General features: G+C 44.1%; 1 protein-coding gene across 1 annotated transcript in view; it reads left to right on the top strand.

Annotated features, from left to right (window-relative positions):
* Nucleotides 1–17995, top strand: part of kcp (kielin cysteine rich BMP regulator) — a 176061-nt gene that overhangs the window by 98351 nt on the left and 59715 nt on the right. The window contains exons 22-29 of the mRNA XM_062982751.1: nt 28–121; nt 1554–1727; nt 5327–5409; nt 6690–6783; nt 8498–8680; nt 9095–9265; nt 12493–12669; nt 14482–14567. Of these exons, the coding sequence (XP_062838821.1) occupies nt 28–121; nt 1554–1727; nt 5327–5409; nt 6690–6783; nt 8498–8680; nt 9095–9265; nt 12493–12669; nt 14482–14567 (1062 nt within the window). The remainder of the gene's footprint in view (nt 1–27; nt 122–1553; nt 1728–5326; nt 5410–6689; nt 6784–8497; nt 8681–9094; nt 9266–12492; nt 12670–14481; nt 14568–17995) is intronic.

The raw sequence follows: 17995 nt of genomic DNA, 5'->3' as shown, positions 1-17995 counted from the left end.
CTGCTCAATGTCTCCTTTTGGCTGCAGGACGGGACGGTGAGCTGCAGCCCCATCGTTTGCCCTCCGGCCACTTGCCCCCGACCACAGAAGAAGCCTGGATCCTGTTGTGCCAAATGCCCAGGTAAGTCCTCGCTTCCAAAATTCTGCACAAGAGAAATGGTAGAAGGGGAAACAAATTTGTTTCCTGGTTTGAAAGTGTTATTTCCTGTTTAATTGTTCAGTACTGACTTTGAAAGTAGTTGTTATACCCCAGAAACTTTGATTTTATGGCTGCCGCAAACTACCGTATATACTCAAATATAGCCGAGGCATCTAATTTTACCACAAAAAAAACTGGGAAAACATTGACTCCGGTATAAGCTGAGAGTGGTAAATTTCAGAAATAAATAAAATTACATTAATTGAGGCATCAGTAGGTAAATGTTTTTGAATATTTACATAAAGCTCTAATTTAAGAGAAGACTGTCCAACTCTGATCCAATCATTATTCTCATCTTCTTCAATGTAAATGTGCTTATGTATCCTTTTAATAATAATAGAGTAAAATAATACATGCAATAATAATAATAATAATAAATACAGGAAAACAATACATGTAATAATAAATAGAGTAAAATAATACATGCAATAATAATAATAATAATAAATACAGGAAAACAATACATGTAATAATAAATAGAGTAAAATAATAAATGCAATAATAATAATAATAATAAGAAGAAGAAGAAGAAGAAGAAGAAGAAGATCAGAGTAAAATAATAAATGTAATAATAATAATAATAATAATAATAGACTGTGCAGACTGTGCAAGGAAACCGACGAAACCATTCATCATATCCTCAGCTGCTGTAAGAAAATCGCACAGACAGACTACAAACAGAGGCACAACTATGTGGCCCAAATGATCCATTGGAACTTATGCTTCAAGTACCACCTCCCAGCAGCAAAGAACTGGTGGGATCACAAACCTGCAAAAATCTTGGAGAATGAGCACGCAAAGATACTGTGGGACTTCCGAATCCAGACTGACAAAGTTCTGGAACACAACACACCAGACATCACAGTTGTGGAAAAGAAAAAGGTTTGAATCATTGATGTCGCCATCCCAGGTGACAGTTGCATTGACGAAAAACAACAGGAAAGACTCAGCCGCTATCAGGACCTCAAGATTGAACTGCAAAGACTCTGGCAGAAACCAGTACAGGTGGTCCCGGTGGTGATGGGCACACTGGGTGCCGTGCCAAAAGTTCTCAGCCGGCATTTGGAAACAATAGACATTGACAAAATTACAATCTGCCAACTGCAAAAGGCTACCCGACTGGGATCTGCACACATCATCCGAAAATACATCACACAGTGTCCAACGTGGATCCAATACAACAGCCAGCATTGTGATCTTGTTTGCTGTGTACTTACATTCTTGTGTATCAAATAATAATATTAGTAATACTTTAATGTATATGTTTAATTCTGTTTTAATATTTGTACGTAGTGGATGATGATGATCAGGATGATGACGCTCCTGTCTCTCCTTCTCCTTCGTCCTGCTTTAGACTGCACGTATGAGAACCGGATCATAGCAGACGGAGAGGAGGTCCCCAGCCCTTTGCATCCGTGCCAGGCTTGCATCTGCACCGGAGGCGAAATGCGCTGCATGGAGCGGCAGTGCCCCGGGGCTTTGTGCGCCCACCCTTTACTGGGCTCTTGCTGCCAGAACAACTGCAATGGTAAGTCATAGAACGCTAGAATCCCAGAGTTGGAAGGGGCACCCAAAGGCCATCCAGTCCAGCCCCCTTCTGCCAGGCAGGACGACACAACCAAAACCCTTGTTTTAAGGTTTGAGAAGTGTTGTCGAAGGCTTTCATGGCCGGGATCACAGGGTTGTTGTATGTCTTTCGGGCTGTGTGGCCATGTTCCAGAAGCATTCTCTCCTGACGTTTCGCCCACATCTATGGCAGGCATCCTCAGAGGTTGTGAGGTATGGAGAAAACTAAGCAAAGAGGTTAATATATATCTGTGGAAAGTCTAGGGTGAGAGAGGTCAGTGTGAATGTTGTGTAGTTAATCACTTTAATTAGCATTGAAAAGCTTATCTGCTGTCTTCTTCCTGCCTCTGGGGCATCCTTTGTTTAGAGTCGTTAACTGCCCTTGGTTGATTCATGTCTGGAAATCCTCTGTTTTCAGAGTATTGCTTTTTATTTACTGTTCTGATTTTTGAGTTTTTTTAATACTGGTAGCCAGATTTTGTTCATTTTATGGTTTCTTCCTTTCTGTTGAAGTTGTCCACATGCTTGTGGATTTCAATGGCTTCTCTGTGTAGTCTGACATGATAGTTGTTAGAATGGTCCAGCATTTTTGTGTTCTCAAATAGTATTCTGTGTCCAGGCTGGTTCATCAAATGCTCTGCTATGGCTGATTTCTCTGGTTGAATTAGTCTGCAGTGCCTTTCATGTTCTTTGACTCTTGTTTGGGCAAAGCTGCGTTTGGTGGTCCCTATGTAGACTTGTCCACAGCTGCATGGTATCCGGTAGACTCCTGCAGAAGAGAGAGGATCCCTCTTGTCCTTCGCTGACCGTAGCATTTGTTGGATTTTCTTCGTGGGTCTGTAGATAGTTTGTAGGTTGTGCTTCTTCATCAGCTTCCCTATGCGGTCAGTAGTTCCCTTGATGTCTGGTAAGAACACCTTTCCTCTGGGTGGATCTTTGTCTTGACTCTCATGGCTTGTTCTTGGCCTTGCAGCTCTTCTGATGTCTGTGGTGGAGTCTCCATTGGCCTGTAGAGCCCAGTTTAGGTGGTTGAGTTCACCTTGGAGGAGGTGAGGTTCGCAGATTCTTTGTGCACGGTCTGTCAGGGCTTTGATTGTGCTCCTTTTTTGACTTGGGTGATGGTTGGAGTTTTTATGAAGGTATCTATCTGTGTGTGTAGGTTTTCTGTAAACTGTGTGGCCCAATTGTTGATTGGGTTTGCGGATGACCAGAACATCTAGAAATGGCAGTTTTCCTTCCTTTTCTTTTTCCATGGTGAATTGGATGTTTGGGTGGATGCTGTTAAGATGGTCCAGGAACTTGCTGAGTTCTTCCTCTCCATGGCTCCAAATTGTGAAGGTGTCATCTACGTATCTGAACCAAACAGTTGGCTTTTCTGGTGCTGTTTCTAGGGCCTGTTTTTCAAAGTATTCCATATAGAAATTTGCTACTACTGGGCTGAGAGGGCTCCCCATGGCCACTCCATCCTTCTGTTCATAGAATCCAGTGTCCCACTGAAAGTAGCTAGTGGTGAGGCAATGGTGAAACAGGGCTGTGATGTCTTCTGGGAAGTTTTGTTTGATTAGTGTGAGGGTGTCAGCTACTGGGACTTTGGTAAAAAGGGACACCACATCAAAGCTGATCAGGATGTCCTTGGTGCTTAGATTGAGGTTGCTGATCTTTTCTATAAAGTGTGTAGAGTCCTTGATATAATGTGTGTAGAGTCCTTGATATAATGATTAACTACACAACATTCACACTGACCTCTCTCACCCTAGACTTTCCACAGATATATATTAACCTCTTTGCTTAGTTTTCTCCATACCTCACAACCTCTGAGGATGCCTGCCATAGATGTGGGCGAAACGTCAGGAGAGAATGCTTCTGGAACATGGCCACACAGCCCGAAAGACATACAACAACCCGGTTTGAGAAGTGTTCTCCTTTTTTGGACTACAACTCCCAGAAGCCCCAGCCAGCATGGCCTTTGGCACTAGGTTAGGATAATACACACACACACACACACACACACGTAAACCAAAACATCAGACTGATACTGAACACCCTGGAAATAGCAGAAAAAGACCCAGATAGAGATTTGGCATTGTTCTTTATTGATGCAGAAAAAGCCTTTGATCATGTCAACTGGGATTATTTGGAAAAAGTACTAGAAAAATTTCAAGCGGGCCACCAATTCAAAAGGGCAATAGGGACTATATACATTAATCAAAGATCAAGGTTAAAAATCAATGGTCAATTATCAGACTACATTGAGATACAAAAAGGGACCAGACAAGACTGCCCGTTGTCCCCACTGTTATTTATTATGGGACTTGAAATCTTAAATGTTAGGATAAGAGAAGAGAAGGAAATTACAGGTTTAAAGATCAGCGGCCAAGAATTAAAAATTAGGGTTTATGCAGATGATATAGTCTGTATCCTAACTAACCCACTACAAAGTATTAAAAAAGTATTGGACATTATTCAAAGGCATGGTGATGTATCAGGATTCATTATAAATAAGGAAAAATCAAAGTTTTTAGTAAAAAAAATATAGATGCTAAAAGCTGTAAGAAACTGGAGGCCGCAGAAGACTTTGAGGTGATTCCGATATAAAATTTCTAGGTATATGGGTCACAAACAAAAATATCAATTTATTCCAGGATAATACACACACACACACACACACACACACACACACATAGACAGTATTTGAAAATTCCCAGTTAAAAACAGTTCAACCTTATTGTCATGACTCCACGCTTGGGAATCCTGGGAGTTGTAGATTTGCAAAGCCTTTACACTTCTGTACCAAACAGTGCTGGTGCCTCAACAAACTACAACTCCCATGATTCCATAGCATGGAGCCATGACAATTCAAATGCTATCAAATTGCATTGATGCTACACTCCCTGTTGTGTTGGGTTGTCAAAAAAGCCATGCTTTTGGTTTGTCTTTGCAAACAATATTTCTCTCCTGCGACTTATAAGATCATGTTTTGGTTCATGGCCACCTGAAGGCAAATCCACCAATTATCCCAGCAAGAATGGCCCCTTTGAGGCTGAGAGAGTTGTTAATGTGGGATTTGTGTATTGATAGTGTTTAAATGCAATTTGTGTCATGCTTGTATTGCAACTGATTGTATCATCCAGAATGTACCATAATGTGGAAAGAGTTAATTGCCAAGAAGCTATGATGACCTTGATGTGTGGCTGGAACTAGGGAGTATCCAGACACAAGTGTTTGTGCATAACGATTGCATCAGTTCTGTTCAGTTGAGTTCTGTCTGCCTAGAGTTCGAGTCAAGTTCTGTTGGAGAACAGAACAGCCCTGTGTTTGTCTGTCGTCTGCAAGTCTGTTTGTGTTTATTATTGCTGCATACAGTAAAACTTTGTAAATAGTTTTACCAACGTCTCTGAGGGCCTCTTCATTCTGCGCTCCACTGCTTCCATCCAACTACTGCTGCACTGCAAATACTCTGACAAGAGTGTGGCTCAGTCAAGGTCACCACACTGTTTCATCTGGAGCCTGAAGTGGCAGAACGTGCATCCAGGTGGCATTAACCTTTCCCTCTCCGCACAGGTTGCAACTACGCCGGGAAGGAGTATCCCAACGGAGCCGAATTCCCGCACCCCACGGACAAGTGTCGGAAGTGCCATTGCATTGTGAGTGATGGGGTTGCGTGTGCAGACTGTTGGAGATTGTAGAAATAAATAAATAGAAGCTTTACCACAGTTTCTGAGCCAAATTAAACCCTGCACTATAATAAAGTGTCACTCAGGCTGTATAAGAAGTAACAGTATCTTTACAGGGCAACAATATATACAGCAGTCTCTCTGAATTCACACAGAGAACAAAGGGAATAAACAGTCCTTTTAAATAATCTTTAAATATGCCTCATTTGCCTTATAAATAATCAGGCTTCGGGGAGTTGGCAGCCATTTCCTTCCTGACTGTTTCCAGTCAGCGCTCTCTTCACTCTCCAAGGTGAAAGTGGCAGTTAAAACCATTTGTCTCAGCAGCAAACTAGAGACAGTAGCCAATCAGAATTCAGGCTCCTGGCTGGCTCAGCCAATCAGCTGTCAACACATGCCTTTCCAATCAAGCTTTACCACAGTTTCTGAGCCAAGATGAACCCTGCACTATAATAAAGTGTCACTCAGACTGTATAAAAAGTAACAGTATCTTTACAGGGCAACAATATATACAGCAGTCTCTCTGAATTCACACAGAGAACAAAGGGAATAAACAGTCCTTTTAAATAGTCTTTAAATATGCCTCATTTGCCTTATAAATAATCAGGCTTCAGAGAGTTGGCAGCCATTTCCTTCCTATTTCCAGTCAGCGCTGTCTTCACTCTCCGAGGTGAAAGTGGCAGTTAAAACCATTTGTCTCATCAGCAAGCTAGAGAAGTAGCCAATGGGAATTCAGGCTCCTGGCTGGCTCAGCCAATCAGCTGTCGACACATGTCTTTCCAGTCAACCCATTATATCATGGTGCCTTTTTACAAATCCTCCCCGATGTTGTAAATCCTCCTCCCAAAAGGAAATGTCAGCCTGTGTTTTTTCGGGAGGGAAGAGGGCAAAGGGATTGGATTAGATGACCTCTAGGTGTTTGGGGGTCCTTGGGCAGCAGGGTTTAGAGGTAGAAACACACACTTTTTCCCACCAACGGCAATCCTGTCTCATGGTTTATTCAGAAGGAATGTGCCTTTGCCTTCCTCTGAGGCTGAGAGAGAGTGACTTACCGAAAGTCACCCCGTGGGTCCCAGGCCATATAGTGTTTTGAACACTGATCTCCAGAGCCACTCAAACCTCTTAACCAACACTGGATCCTTTACTTTTCTTGTCTGAGGTGCAATAATGTCCAGGAAAGGCTGACCTAGAAAGGAAAGGGGAAGGGGTCAGACTACATGAACCCACTTTGCTTCCTTCTCTCTGTACAGAATGGCAATGTGCAATGCCTCACTCGCCGGTGCCTTCCGCTGCCTTGCCCAGAGCCCTTCTCTGTGCCAGGAGAGTGCTGCCCCCGGTGTCCAGGTACGGAACTGCAACTTCCAGGTAGACCCTTATAAAGGCCAGGTAGACCTATCTATATACAGTAGAGTCTCACTTATCCAAGCCTCGCTTATTCAAGCCTCTGGATAATCCAAGCCATTTTTGTAGTCAATGTTTTCAATATATCATGATATTTTGTGGCTAAATTCGTAAATACAGTAATTACAACATAACATTACTGCGTATTGAACTACTTTTTCTGTCAAATTTGTTGTATAACATGAAGTTTTGGGTGCTTAATTTGTGAAATCATAACCTAATTTGATGTTTAATAGGCTTTTCCTTAATCCCTCCTTATTATCCAAGCTATTCGCTTATCCAAGCTTCTGCCAGCCCGTTTAGCTTGGATTAGTGAGACTCTACTGTATATATAAAAGAGTGATGGAATCCTGGCGACCAACAAAACAACAAAACTAAACACCCCACAACTTAGAAAATTGACAGCACAACCCGTCATCCATGCCTCTAGGTTGATACAACAAAAAGAAAAGAAAAATAAAGTCCTAACTAGAGGTAGAGGAATAATTGTTTTCTAAGGGCCACAGACAGTAGAAGCACAGAAAATAGCGCAAAGAACACCACTCTAAAAACAAGGGAATTCCAGATAGGAAACCATCAGGGCTAGCTAATACCTCCCAACAAAAAATTCACTCAGGGAGGAACCAGGCTTTAAAGCTGCAAGGCCATTACATGCTAATAATTTTGCCTAATTCCAGCATTCATACTTGCCTCCAACTGGCAAAAAAAAAACAATTAGAAATATTGTATATTCACAACCTTTATGAAATAATATCCCCTGATGGCGCAACATGTTAAAGCGCTGAACTGCTGAACTTCTGGACCAAAACGTCGCAGGTTTGAATTAGGGGAGGGGAGAGAGACCCCACTATTAGCCCCAGCTTATACCAACCCTAAAGTTCAAAAACATGCAAATGAGAGTAGATGAATAGGTACTGCTCCGACGGGAAGGTAACGGCACTCCATAAAGTCATGCCACATGACCTTGGAGGAGTCTACGGACAACGCCAGCTCTTTGACTTAGAAATGGAGATGAGCACCAACCCCCAGAGTCAGACATGAATGGACTTAATGTCAGGGGAAAACCTTTACCCTTGACCTTAACTACCACCAATTCCTCACTACTTTATTTCCCATACCACCAGACTTTGCCACAGCAACGCGTGTATAAATGTAATGTACGTTTGTAGGACTGAGTAAACAACAAAACCACCGAACCAAATCACACCAAATGTGGCCACAAAAGACATAGTCATCCAATCTATGTCTTTCAAACAAAAAAACCTGAAAAATAAAGTCCAAATTAGAGAACAAGGAAGAGCCGTTTTCAACCCTGGTTGCTGGTCAGAAGGGTAGGCCCCGCCCCCTTTAGGCCCTGCCCACTTTGTCTCCTGGCAACCTCCTCGGCCACAATGGCACTGGGATACAGCCAGGGTTTAGACTTTTGAGGCTGCAAGGCTATTCACTGCTATTCCACCTGGCCAACAAAGCATTCCCATAAGCCACAGCAACACGTGGCCGGGCAAAGCTAGTAGGGTATAAAAAGAGCCGGGTGGATTCAACGTCCCAATGGCAGTGATGGTGGAGGGTTTGTCCCCTAAATGGGAACTATAAAGGAAAGGGGAGACACCCCTGGACAGGTAGCAAGGGGTCTCCTTTCTTATTTCCCTCTCCGCAGCCCCACCAGCCACCTGTGTCTACCTGGGCCTCTCCTATCAGCACATGGAGCGTTTCTACGATCCGTCGGACAAATGCCGGGACTGCATCTGCACCAACGGGACCATCACCTGCCAACGCCAACCCTGCGTGCCGGTCCAGTGCTCCCACCCTCTGCGGCACGATTGCTGCCTCTCCTGCGATGGTAATGGTGCCATTCCACTGTGAATACTGGGATTTGTAGTCCAAATTGGACCCCCCCCTCCCCAGGCTTTCAAGCAGTACTGGCCATGGATTCTGGGAAATGTATCCCAAAATAAAGAACATGTGCACGTATTTGAGCAGAATCCTATAACTGCAGTTGGGGGGGGGGGGGTTATAGTAGTTGAATATAGCACTGCAGGGCTTGCAAGAATGAACTTAATATAAAAATGCAAAAGTGTAGATGGAAAAGTTAAAAAAAAATAGAATTATATGTTGCTTTCCTGACAAAGGGAAGTCACTTTTTAAGCTGGGGAATGGATCTGAAGTTCTTTTTGTGTTCATTCATTTGCTGTGGGGTGACCCCAAACCTTCTCAGCTGAGCCATGGGGCCTTTTCTTTGTGTTTCCTCCTCCAGGCTGCCTTTACCAGGGCAAGGAGCTCCCCAACGGAGAGCAGTTTGCGGACCCCCAAGACCCCTGCGGCACCTGTTCCTGCTGGGAAGGGAGCGTCACCTGCAAGGCCACCCCCTGCCCGCCCCCCGAGTGCCCCTTCCCCACCTCAGGGCCCTGCTGCAAGGTCTGCGAAGGTACGTTGCATGGGCTTTGGGCTGCATCTACACCAGGCATGGGCAAACTTCGGCCCTCCAAATGACCCAAATGTTTTCCGTGGCCCAAATGGTTCCTGCAAAAGTCATGCACCTGGCCTAAGCACACCTATGCTAATACCTGTTTCGACCCACAGAGCTTGCCAATCCAGAAGCAGTGTATTTTTAAATACAAGTTTACTCACTGGGGAGAAGGAATGGAGTAGGGCCTTTTACCCTAGCACTCAAGACATGGCTCTTTACTAGAGCTTTTAATCTATTTTAATTTTTATCAATATTTGTATGTATGTATTTTTATCCTTTACAATTTTATCTTGCAAATCGCCTAGAGCATCGTGGATGGAGGGTGATTAATAAGTAATTAAATGATGATGATGATGAGTACGAGGGCTATCCAGAAAGTTCATGACGTTTTGGAATTAAAAATAAACAAAGTATAGGAGAAAACATTTACCATATTCAGTTGAAAGCCAGACCCAAATACTAGTTCTCACCATAGTCCCCACTGAAATCTAGGTAGTTATCATAGCAATAAAAGTGTTTGAAAAGCCCCCCCCCCCCCCCCGGCCAAGATTCCCGCCTGGCTTGCGTCCTGAACCAGACTGGTTTCCCTTCCCTCAGCTGTCAAGTGGTGTGCTCAGCTTTCCGCACGAACTTCCTCGATCGCTCTTTTGTTTTGCAGTTGCTTGCAAGTAAGGTTTTTTGGGACAGAAAAGGTGTGCTTCTTGCAAAACCTTAGAAGAGCACCTTCTTTGCAAGCATCTGGATAACCCTCATAAAAATGGTCAGGGTGGGGTTTAAAAACCACAGCTCCGCAGCACCCTGAATTTATTGGTGATCCTTTGACTCTCACCAATTCATCCTTGGTCAGACTGCTTGGCCATCCGGAGAAGCAGTACTGACAAACAACACCACAGTCATTAATCAGCTGAACGCAGCAGTTCTAAAGATTTTATTCTATATATACAAGTTAATTTACAAGTTGCAAAGTCCATCGCTCACAGCAGACATGCTTTCTCCTTGCCAATCAGAGAAGCACTCACACACGCTGCTGATAAGAGCACATTCCACAGCAGAATGATGAACGTCCTCTCCGGCAGGAAGTCACGACCTATTGGCTGTTGCAGGCTATCACTCAAACTGGCCTGCCGTTAACACTTAAAGTGCTGGAACACATTTCTGGTATACACAGTTGCAAACAGTAAAAACACTTGATTCATCATTTTACCCTTACACCCAAAATAAACCAACAAAAATCCTGCAACTTTTGCAGCAAGGATTAGAAAAATATTTGGTTCTCGTGTGTGCCTTCATGTCATTTCTGACTTATGGAAACCCACTGTGGGACACCACAGGGCTGTGTTATTTGCTTCACACTTTGTACACATAGGATTGTGCCTCCATCCACCATAGCATTATTATTACTAAATTTGCAGATGATACAACTGAGGTGGGACTTTGAAGGGGATGAGTCTGCCTGTCGGGATGAGATGGATCAGCTGCTCTTCTGGGGCGGGGACGATAATTTGATTCTGGACATCACCAAGACCAAGGAGCTCATAGCGGACTATAGCCTGTGGTGGAGGCTCCTTCTTTGGAGGCTTTTAAGCAGAGGCTGGATGGCCATCTGTCGGGGGTGCTTTGAATGCGATTTCCTGCTTCTTGGCAGGGGGTTGGACTGGATGGCCCATGAGGTCTCTTCCAACTCTACTATTCTATGATTCTATAGAAAGAACAGACCTGAAATCCAGCCCTTGGTCATAAATGGAGACCAAAAGGAGCGGGTGGCCAGTTTTAAGTTCTTGGGTGTCACTGCTAAGAGGATGTGAACCTGGGGCAGCGTTCTTATGGCAGCCTTGGTGAAGAGAGCCCAGCAGAGACTGGACTATCTGAGACTTCTAAGGAACCAACAACTGAATGGAAAACTGCTGGTGACCGTCTACCACTGTGCTCTAGAGAGTGTCCTAACCTCCTGCGTCTGCGCATGGTTTGGTAACTGCACATAATTGCAGATAGGAAGGCGCTCCAAAGGGTCACCACTTCTGCACAGAGAAGCATTGGTTGCCATGTCCCCTCTTAGGAAGAACTTTATAGGTCCCACAGCCTTATGAAAGCTCACAGCATTCCTGGAGATCCATCTCACCCAACATATTCCTTTTTTGATTTTTTTTTTGACAGTACAGGGTGACAAAGACAAGGACAAGCAGACAGAGAGAGCTTTAATCCTAGAGCAGTAACTCTATTGAACTCCATGGTTTCGCATTGATGTGCCATTAGAGGCTGTGTGGTGCTGGTTGGAGCGTGGAGGGATGGGTGTGTTGTTTTGTGCCATGTGCTGGGGAAAGCATTTAATTCCGTTGTGCAATAGTACAATGACCATAAAGCTATTCTATCTCTGTTTCTTTGCCTTGCCCTGAGGCTGAGAGAGTGTGACTTGCCCAGGTCTCCTGGTGTGCTTCAAAAGCTGAGCGTGGATTTGAACCCTGGACTCCCAAAGAGTGAAACCGCCAGGCCATACTGCCTCCCGCAAAGCAGGGTTTGCTATGTCCTTCCTCTGAGGCTGAGTGTGACTTTATTAGGTATTCCTCTTCTTCAGAAGAGGAAGGGGAGCAGGAAAGTGTTCATGAATTTGAGGGGGAGTTGGAATATGAGGAGGAGATTTTGCAAATACCCACATTTCAGGAGAGGCGAAAGGAAACAGAGTAGAGACGTTGTTCAGCTAGAATAGCTGCCAGAAATGCAGCTGAGTAATTAGGAGCTGCCTTAACAGCTGTGAGGAGACTCGGGGCTATAAAGCAGAAGCAGGTGCAGCCAGCTCTTGCTGGTAACAAACTGACTCTTCGCTCCCCTTGTGCCTGGTTCAAGTCTGCATCTGGGAAACTGCTCCTGTCTGAAGTAAGACTGCTAATTGATTTGGGAATTTATCAGAGACTAAGAACTGTGTTTGCCCTAAGACTTCCTTGCTTCCTTTTGCATTATTCCACTGAGTATGCTGTACTTTATGTTTTGCTGAAGTAAAGCAGTTTTCATTTACTTTCCACAGTGTTTTAAGGCTGTTCTTGAAAAACAAAACAGGACAGACTTGTCCACGATCCTTCAATGGGTTTTCTCAACCAAGCGAGGATTCGAAACTCAGGCTTCCCAATGTCCTAGTCAAACACTCCAACCACTGCAGTTCATGAAAACGTTTCCGTCCCTTCCTTCTCCAGGTTGTGAATACCTTTCGGAGCCTTACCTGAACGGCCAGGAATTCCCAGATCCCCAAGACACCTGCGGGATCTGCACCTGCCTCAACGGGTTTGTCACCTGCGCCAAGAAGCCCTGCTACCAAGCCGGTTGCAGCCACCCTCTCCGAGTGCCCGGCCAGTGCTGCCCTGTCTGCCAAGGTGAGCCCCGAGTGCGAAACATGGTCCTTTACGGTCCGGGACGACGGTGAGATGTGGGAATGCGAGTGTCACACTCTACCTTCACTGTCAGAAATCCTGCCGACTATGCCAAATATGTCATTTATTTATTGACAGTATTTATTTATTTGCAGTATTTATATTCCGCCCTTCTTTCTCACCCCAAAGGGGACTCAGGGCAGATCACAGTGTACATATACATGGCAAACATTCAATGCCATACGACATAGAGACAGAGACAGAGACAAAGACACAGAGGCAATTTAACATGTTCTAGCTTCCAAGCTTCATGAGGGTGTGCTCAATTCCAGCCACAGGGGGAGCTGCTGCTTCATCATCCACTGTGACACCGAGTCCTTGATGGATTACTTCCTCATTCCTTTCCATATGCTGCTGGACGATTTTTATGGTGTTGTAAATTAGTTAAATTAGCCTCCCCACATAAGCGGTACCTAAATTTCCTAGTTGACAGATGCAGCTGTCTTTCGGATTGCTTAGGTCAACAACGAGTTGGGCTATTTTTAATGATCGGGCAATCAATCCGACACAGGCTGGCTTTGAACTCATGACCTTCCAGTCAGTAGTGATTTATTGCAGCTGGCTACTAACCAGCTGCGCCACAGCCCGGCCCTAAAAAGTCATGAGCACTTTTTAAACATTAAAAAGTTTATTTTATTCTGTTTTATTCTGTTTCCAGAAGGCACTTTCCTTCTTAAAGTAAGGAACCATTGTATTGACTTCAAGAATCATTGTCTTTGACTATGTAAACATGTTGTTTTCAACCAAGAGTTAATCCTCCCCTCTGGTCATGTCAGCCGTTCATGATTTCTTCACCTCCTTTTGTAGTTTTCCAGGCTTCAATATTCTTAGAATGGTGTCTTCAGTCTTGGCCAGAGTCCAGTCATATACACCTTTCATACAATTTCATTCAAACCACTCACCACACAATGGTCCATCTACACTGACCATTTGATGCCATTTCAAACCAGTGTCGCTGTGCAGATAATTTCATAGGAAATCCTGGAACCTGATGATGGCACAAACCACAGAGCACCAATGTGTATTAAGGTCTTTCTTTCATGCACCTTTGTGGGAATTTGTTGTCTGGCTGCCAGAGTTAGACACTAGCTTCGAACTGCATTAAATGGTCAGTGTAGATGAAATGGAGATGGGAAGGAACATCAGCAGTTTAAAATATGCAAATGATACCAGGGTCATATAATTTGGTTATTTATCAATTTGCTGTTCTTCCGTGAACATTCAAATTCTACTACAGTAGAGTCTCACTTATCCAACCTTCACTTATCCAACATTCTGGATTATCCAACACAGTCTGCCTCCTGCCTGGAACCACAATTTGTTTCTCTAGGAAGCAAGGACTGAACTTTTTATGGATTTAACTTCCAACAATGTTGTTACTGTAAGTTCATTTTATGCAATTCTATCTTTATTTATAGTCAATTTTTTAGTAGCCAACGTTTTTGTAGTCGGTGTTTTCAATACATTGCGATGTTTTGGTGCTAAATTTGTAAATACAGCAATTACTACATAACGTTACGATGTATTGAACTGCTTTTTCTGTTCAATTGTTGTAAAACATGATGTTTTGGTGCTTAATTTGTAAAATCATAACGTAATTTGACGTTCAATAGGCTTTTCCTTAATCCCTACTTATTATCCAACATTTTTGCTTATCCAAAGCTCTGCCGGCCCATTTATGTTGGATAAGCGAGACTCTACTGTACTTGAGATGCGTGATTTCTCATTCCTTACCCTATCCTTTTCCCCAAACAGGTTGCTCCTACAATGGCCTCACTGTTGCCAACGGGCAGACCTTTGCCGACCCTGGAGACCCCCTCTGTTCCCAATGCACTTGTCGGGTGAGTGGCTCAGACCTGGGCTTTCCATGCAAAATTCAAAACATGAGCCTGGAAACTGGGGTCTTCCCATTTCTGGGGTCCATCTGAACCCTACAATATTGTGAGGCTGAGGGCATTGGCTTCTACATCTACACCTCCATCACCCGAGCCCGCTTTGAAGAATTGATATTCAATATTGCCTCAATATTCTGAGGCGGTAGAATTTCTCCAAAGTCTTAGATGGTGTCTTCCTGCCTGGAAGAAAGGGGTTGGACTGGATGGCCTTTGGGGTCACTTCCAATTCTAGGGTTTTGTGACGCCTCTAGGCTACGCGAGCACTGGAAACCAGACACGGAGGCCAATAAACAATCTAATATCTTTATTAAAGCAATAAAGGAGCCAAACAAAAATAAGCAGAGCATATAGTCCAGCAATAGTCCTTTTAGGAAAGGTCAAAAATAGTCCAATAATATAAAGTTAGATGTCCAGTATTAGAGTTCAAAGTTTTAAATCCAATCACCGAAACACACTCAAACTTCCAAGCAGTTTGAGTGGGGAATAAAGCATGGTCTTTCAAAGAGTTCCAGGTTCAATGTCCAAGGCTGGGATAACATGGCAAGGCAAAGTTGGTCGTGGTGGAACTGAATTGCAGTCCAGACTTGACAGGGAGACGAGACGCAATGCCCGGTCTACTCAAGAGTAGCGCGCCGCAGGAACTAGAGTCGATGTTAACCTTCCAACTGACACGTTGACACCGCGCTGGCTAGCCTGCAAGCAGAACTTTTATGGGACTTCAAATCTCCCCTCAAACCAGGTGCCTGAACACTTTTTCCCAAGGGAAACGGACTGAAGACAACAACTTGCCAGATGCAACCCTCCCTGGAAACTCTCAAGGGAATCGGTTTAATTAGCATTCTCTCTCTCCGCTAATCTCGCGCTTCTCCTCCGATTCTCCTTCTCAGAGCGAAATGTTTTCAGAAACAATCTCCTATCAAAAGGAGCACTGTGCGGGGAACCAGGCTCTGTTTCAAGGGCTTTCGTAATTAGCTTTGGGCTCAAACTGTCAACAGGGAACATCTGGAAGGGAGCAGAATCTTGCTGACCCCATATCCTCTTCAGTCTGATCCATAATGGCTGCGGGGTCATGACTTGAGGGTCCCTGAGACATCACAGGTTTGTCAATGTGTGAGAGGTCAGTTGAGACATATTAACCTTCTTCGTCTCAATTGCTCTCCTTCCGAAGACCTGGCATTCTGATCCAGTCTCACGGAAAAATAAACTCTCATCAACCAGCTGTCAGCCAATCTCGGTGGTTCAAAACCTTTGTTGATGTTATTTACAGCTATGTACAAAAGAGTAGCTAACACACATGCCTCTTCTACAGCAGAATTAATGGCGACTGGCAAGGAACCTTATCAGTAAAGTTAGCACCCCCAAATTCCATTCTCAGTTACTTATGTCCCCTACGTCAGGAATGGAGTAAAAATCCTACAGCTTTTGCAGCAAGGATTAGAAAAATATTTGCTTCTCTGACTGATAGAAACCCCACTGCGGGACACCACAGGGCTGTGTGTTGATGTCAATGTGTGGGAGGCTAATTGAGACTTATTTACCTTTTCTGTCTCAATTCCTCTCCTTCCGAAGACCTGGCAATCTGTTCAGTCTCGTGGAAAATAAACTCTCATCAGTCAGTTGTCGGCTGATCCCGGCGGTTCAGAGCTTTATTGAAGTTATTTACAGCTATGTACATAAGCGCAGCTAACACACGTTTGGCAGAATTGATGGCGACCAGGTGAAGAAACTTATCAGTAGAACTTGTTGCCTCCCACATTCCATTCCCAGTGACTTATGTCCAGCTACCTAAGCAGAAGCTGCATTCCTGTCACTCTATGCAGTAAATCTTGCTCTATGCAATTAACCATTCCTGTGCTGGAATGCTTACCGAAGCACACACATCTTCACTTTAACAATGAGTAAACATTTCACCTACTACAGTAACAATTACTCTGACAGGGTTCTCTGCCTACTCTTATCTCCTTGTCCTCCATCCAGCTGAAGGTTTCTAATAGCTTTGCCATGAAGGCTCAGTGTGCATGCAATAAGTAGATTTGGTTCCAAGGTGCAATAAACAACCCAATGATGTTTCTGTTATATTCAAGGTTGCGTAGCTGAAGGTATGAATGCAAGGTGCTGATAGAATCATAGAATCCTAGAGGCCACAAGGGCCATGCAGTCCAATCCCCTTCTCCCATGCAAGGAGACACAATCAAAGCCCTCCCCACAGGTGGCCATCCAGCCTATGTTTAAAAAAATCTCAAAACATTGAGATCCCTCCACCCTCCAAGGCAGCATATTCTACTGCCAAATGGGAAGCATTCCTAAAAGAGAGTGGGATCTCTTTTCCTGTAATTGGAATCCGTGCCCCCATTACGTCCTGGTCTCCAGACCAGCAGAAAAAAGCTTTTCCCTTCCTCCTCAATGGGGCATCATTTCCAATATTTTTAACATGGCTCTCATGTCCAATTTCTCCCAACCATCTCTTCTCCAAGCTGAACGTCCCCAGCTCTTTAAGCTGCTCCTCAGAGGAATTCATAGTTTCCAGACCTTGGACTACCTTGGTGCCCTTCTCTGGAGAATTTTATTCTTGAATTGTGGCATCCAGAACTGGATAATAGGCATGTCCGATTGATGAAAAAAATGTTTCAGTTCTCGTTTCTAAAGTAGGGGGCGCTGGCGCTTCGATATAGAAACTATTTCCGATTTTTTTCACCCAAAATTTTTGGATATTTCCGAAAATTTCGTAATGATTCTAAATGTTTCTAAAATGGCAGACATGCATGCGCAGTCGCAAAAAAAAAAAAAAAGAACCCGGGGGGGGGGGGGGGGACTTTTACAGGGCTCTCCCACCCTCATTTCTTGAGCTATCCTCATCAAATTTGCAATGCCCTTGCAAGTTGTGCAAAGATACTTTGAAAACTAGAAATTCCCTTGCTATATTTGTAAGCAAGGAGGACACTGGAAATCAATGGTGTCTCTGGCTATGTAATCCCACAAGCCTCAACCCAATGCCTTCCATTAGAAATGGACCAGTGACCACCACGCCAAGCAATGCCCTGGCAAGGAGTGCAAAGATACTTTGAAAACTAGAAATTCCCTTGCTAAGAGAAAGAACCAACAACAAAACCCTAACCCTTTCTCCAAACCCCTCTGTGGGAACAGCCAGACCGGGCCACTTCACCCTCTCTCTCCCTCAAGAGGCTTGCTTGCTCTCCGTTTGCAGACCACCACCCTCTCCGCACAAAGCCCAGCCCAGAAAGGCTCGCCCAGGCTACACAAAATATTTTTTAAAATGTATTAAAAATTGGGGGGGGGGGGGGGGGAATTAATGAAACATTAAGAGACACTTCGGCAGAAAAAATGGAAATCAAAGATACAGAATGGGGGACGCC

Source organism: Anolis carolinensis, chromosome 5, assembly GCF_035594765.1.
Source record: "Anolis carolinensis isolate JA03-04 chromosome 5, rAnoCar3.1.pri, whole genome shotgun sequence".
Classification (NCBI taxonomy): domain Eukaryota; kingdom Metazoa; phylum Chordata; class Lepidosauria; order Squamata; family Dactyloidae; genus Anolis; species Anolis carolinensis.
This window is presented reverse-complemented; position numbering and strand designations above follow the sequence as displayed.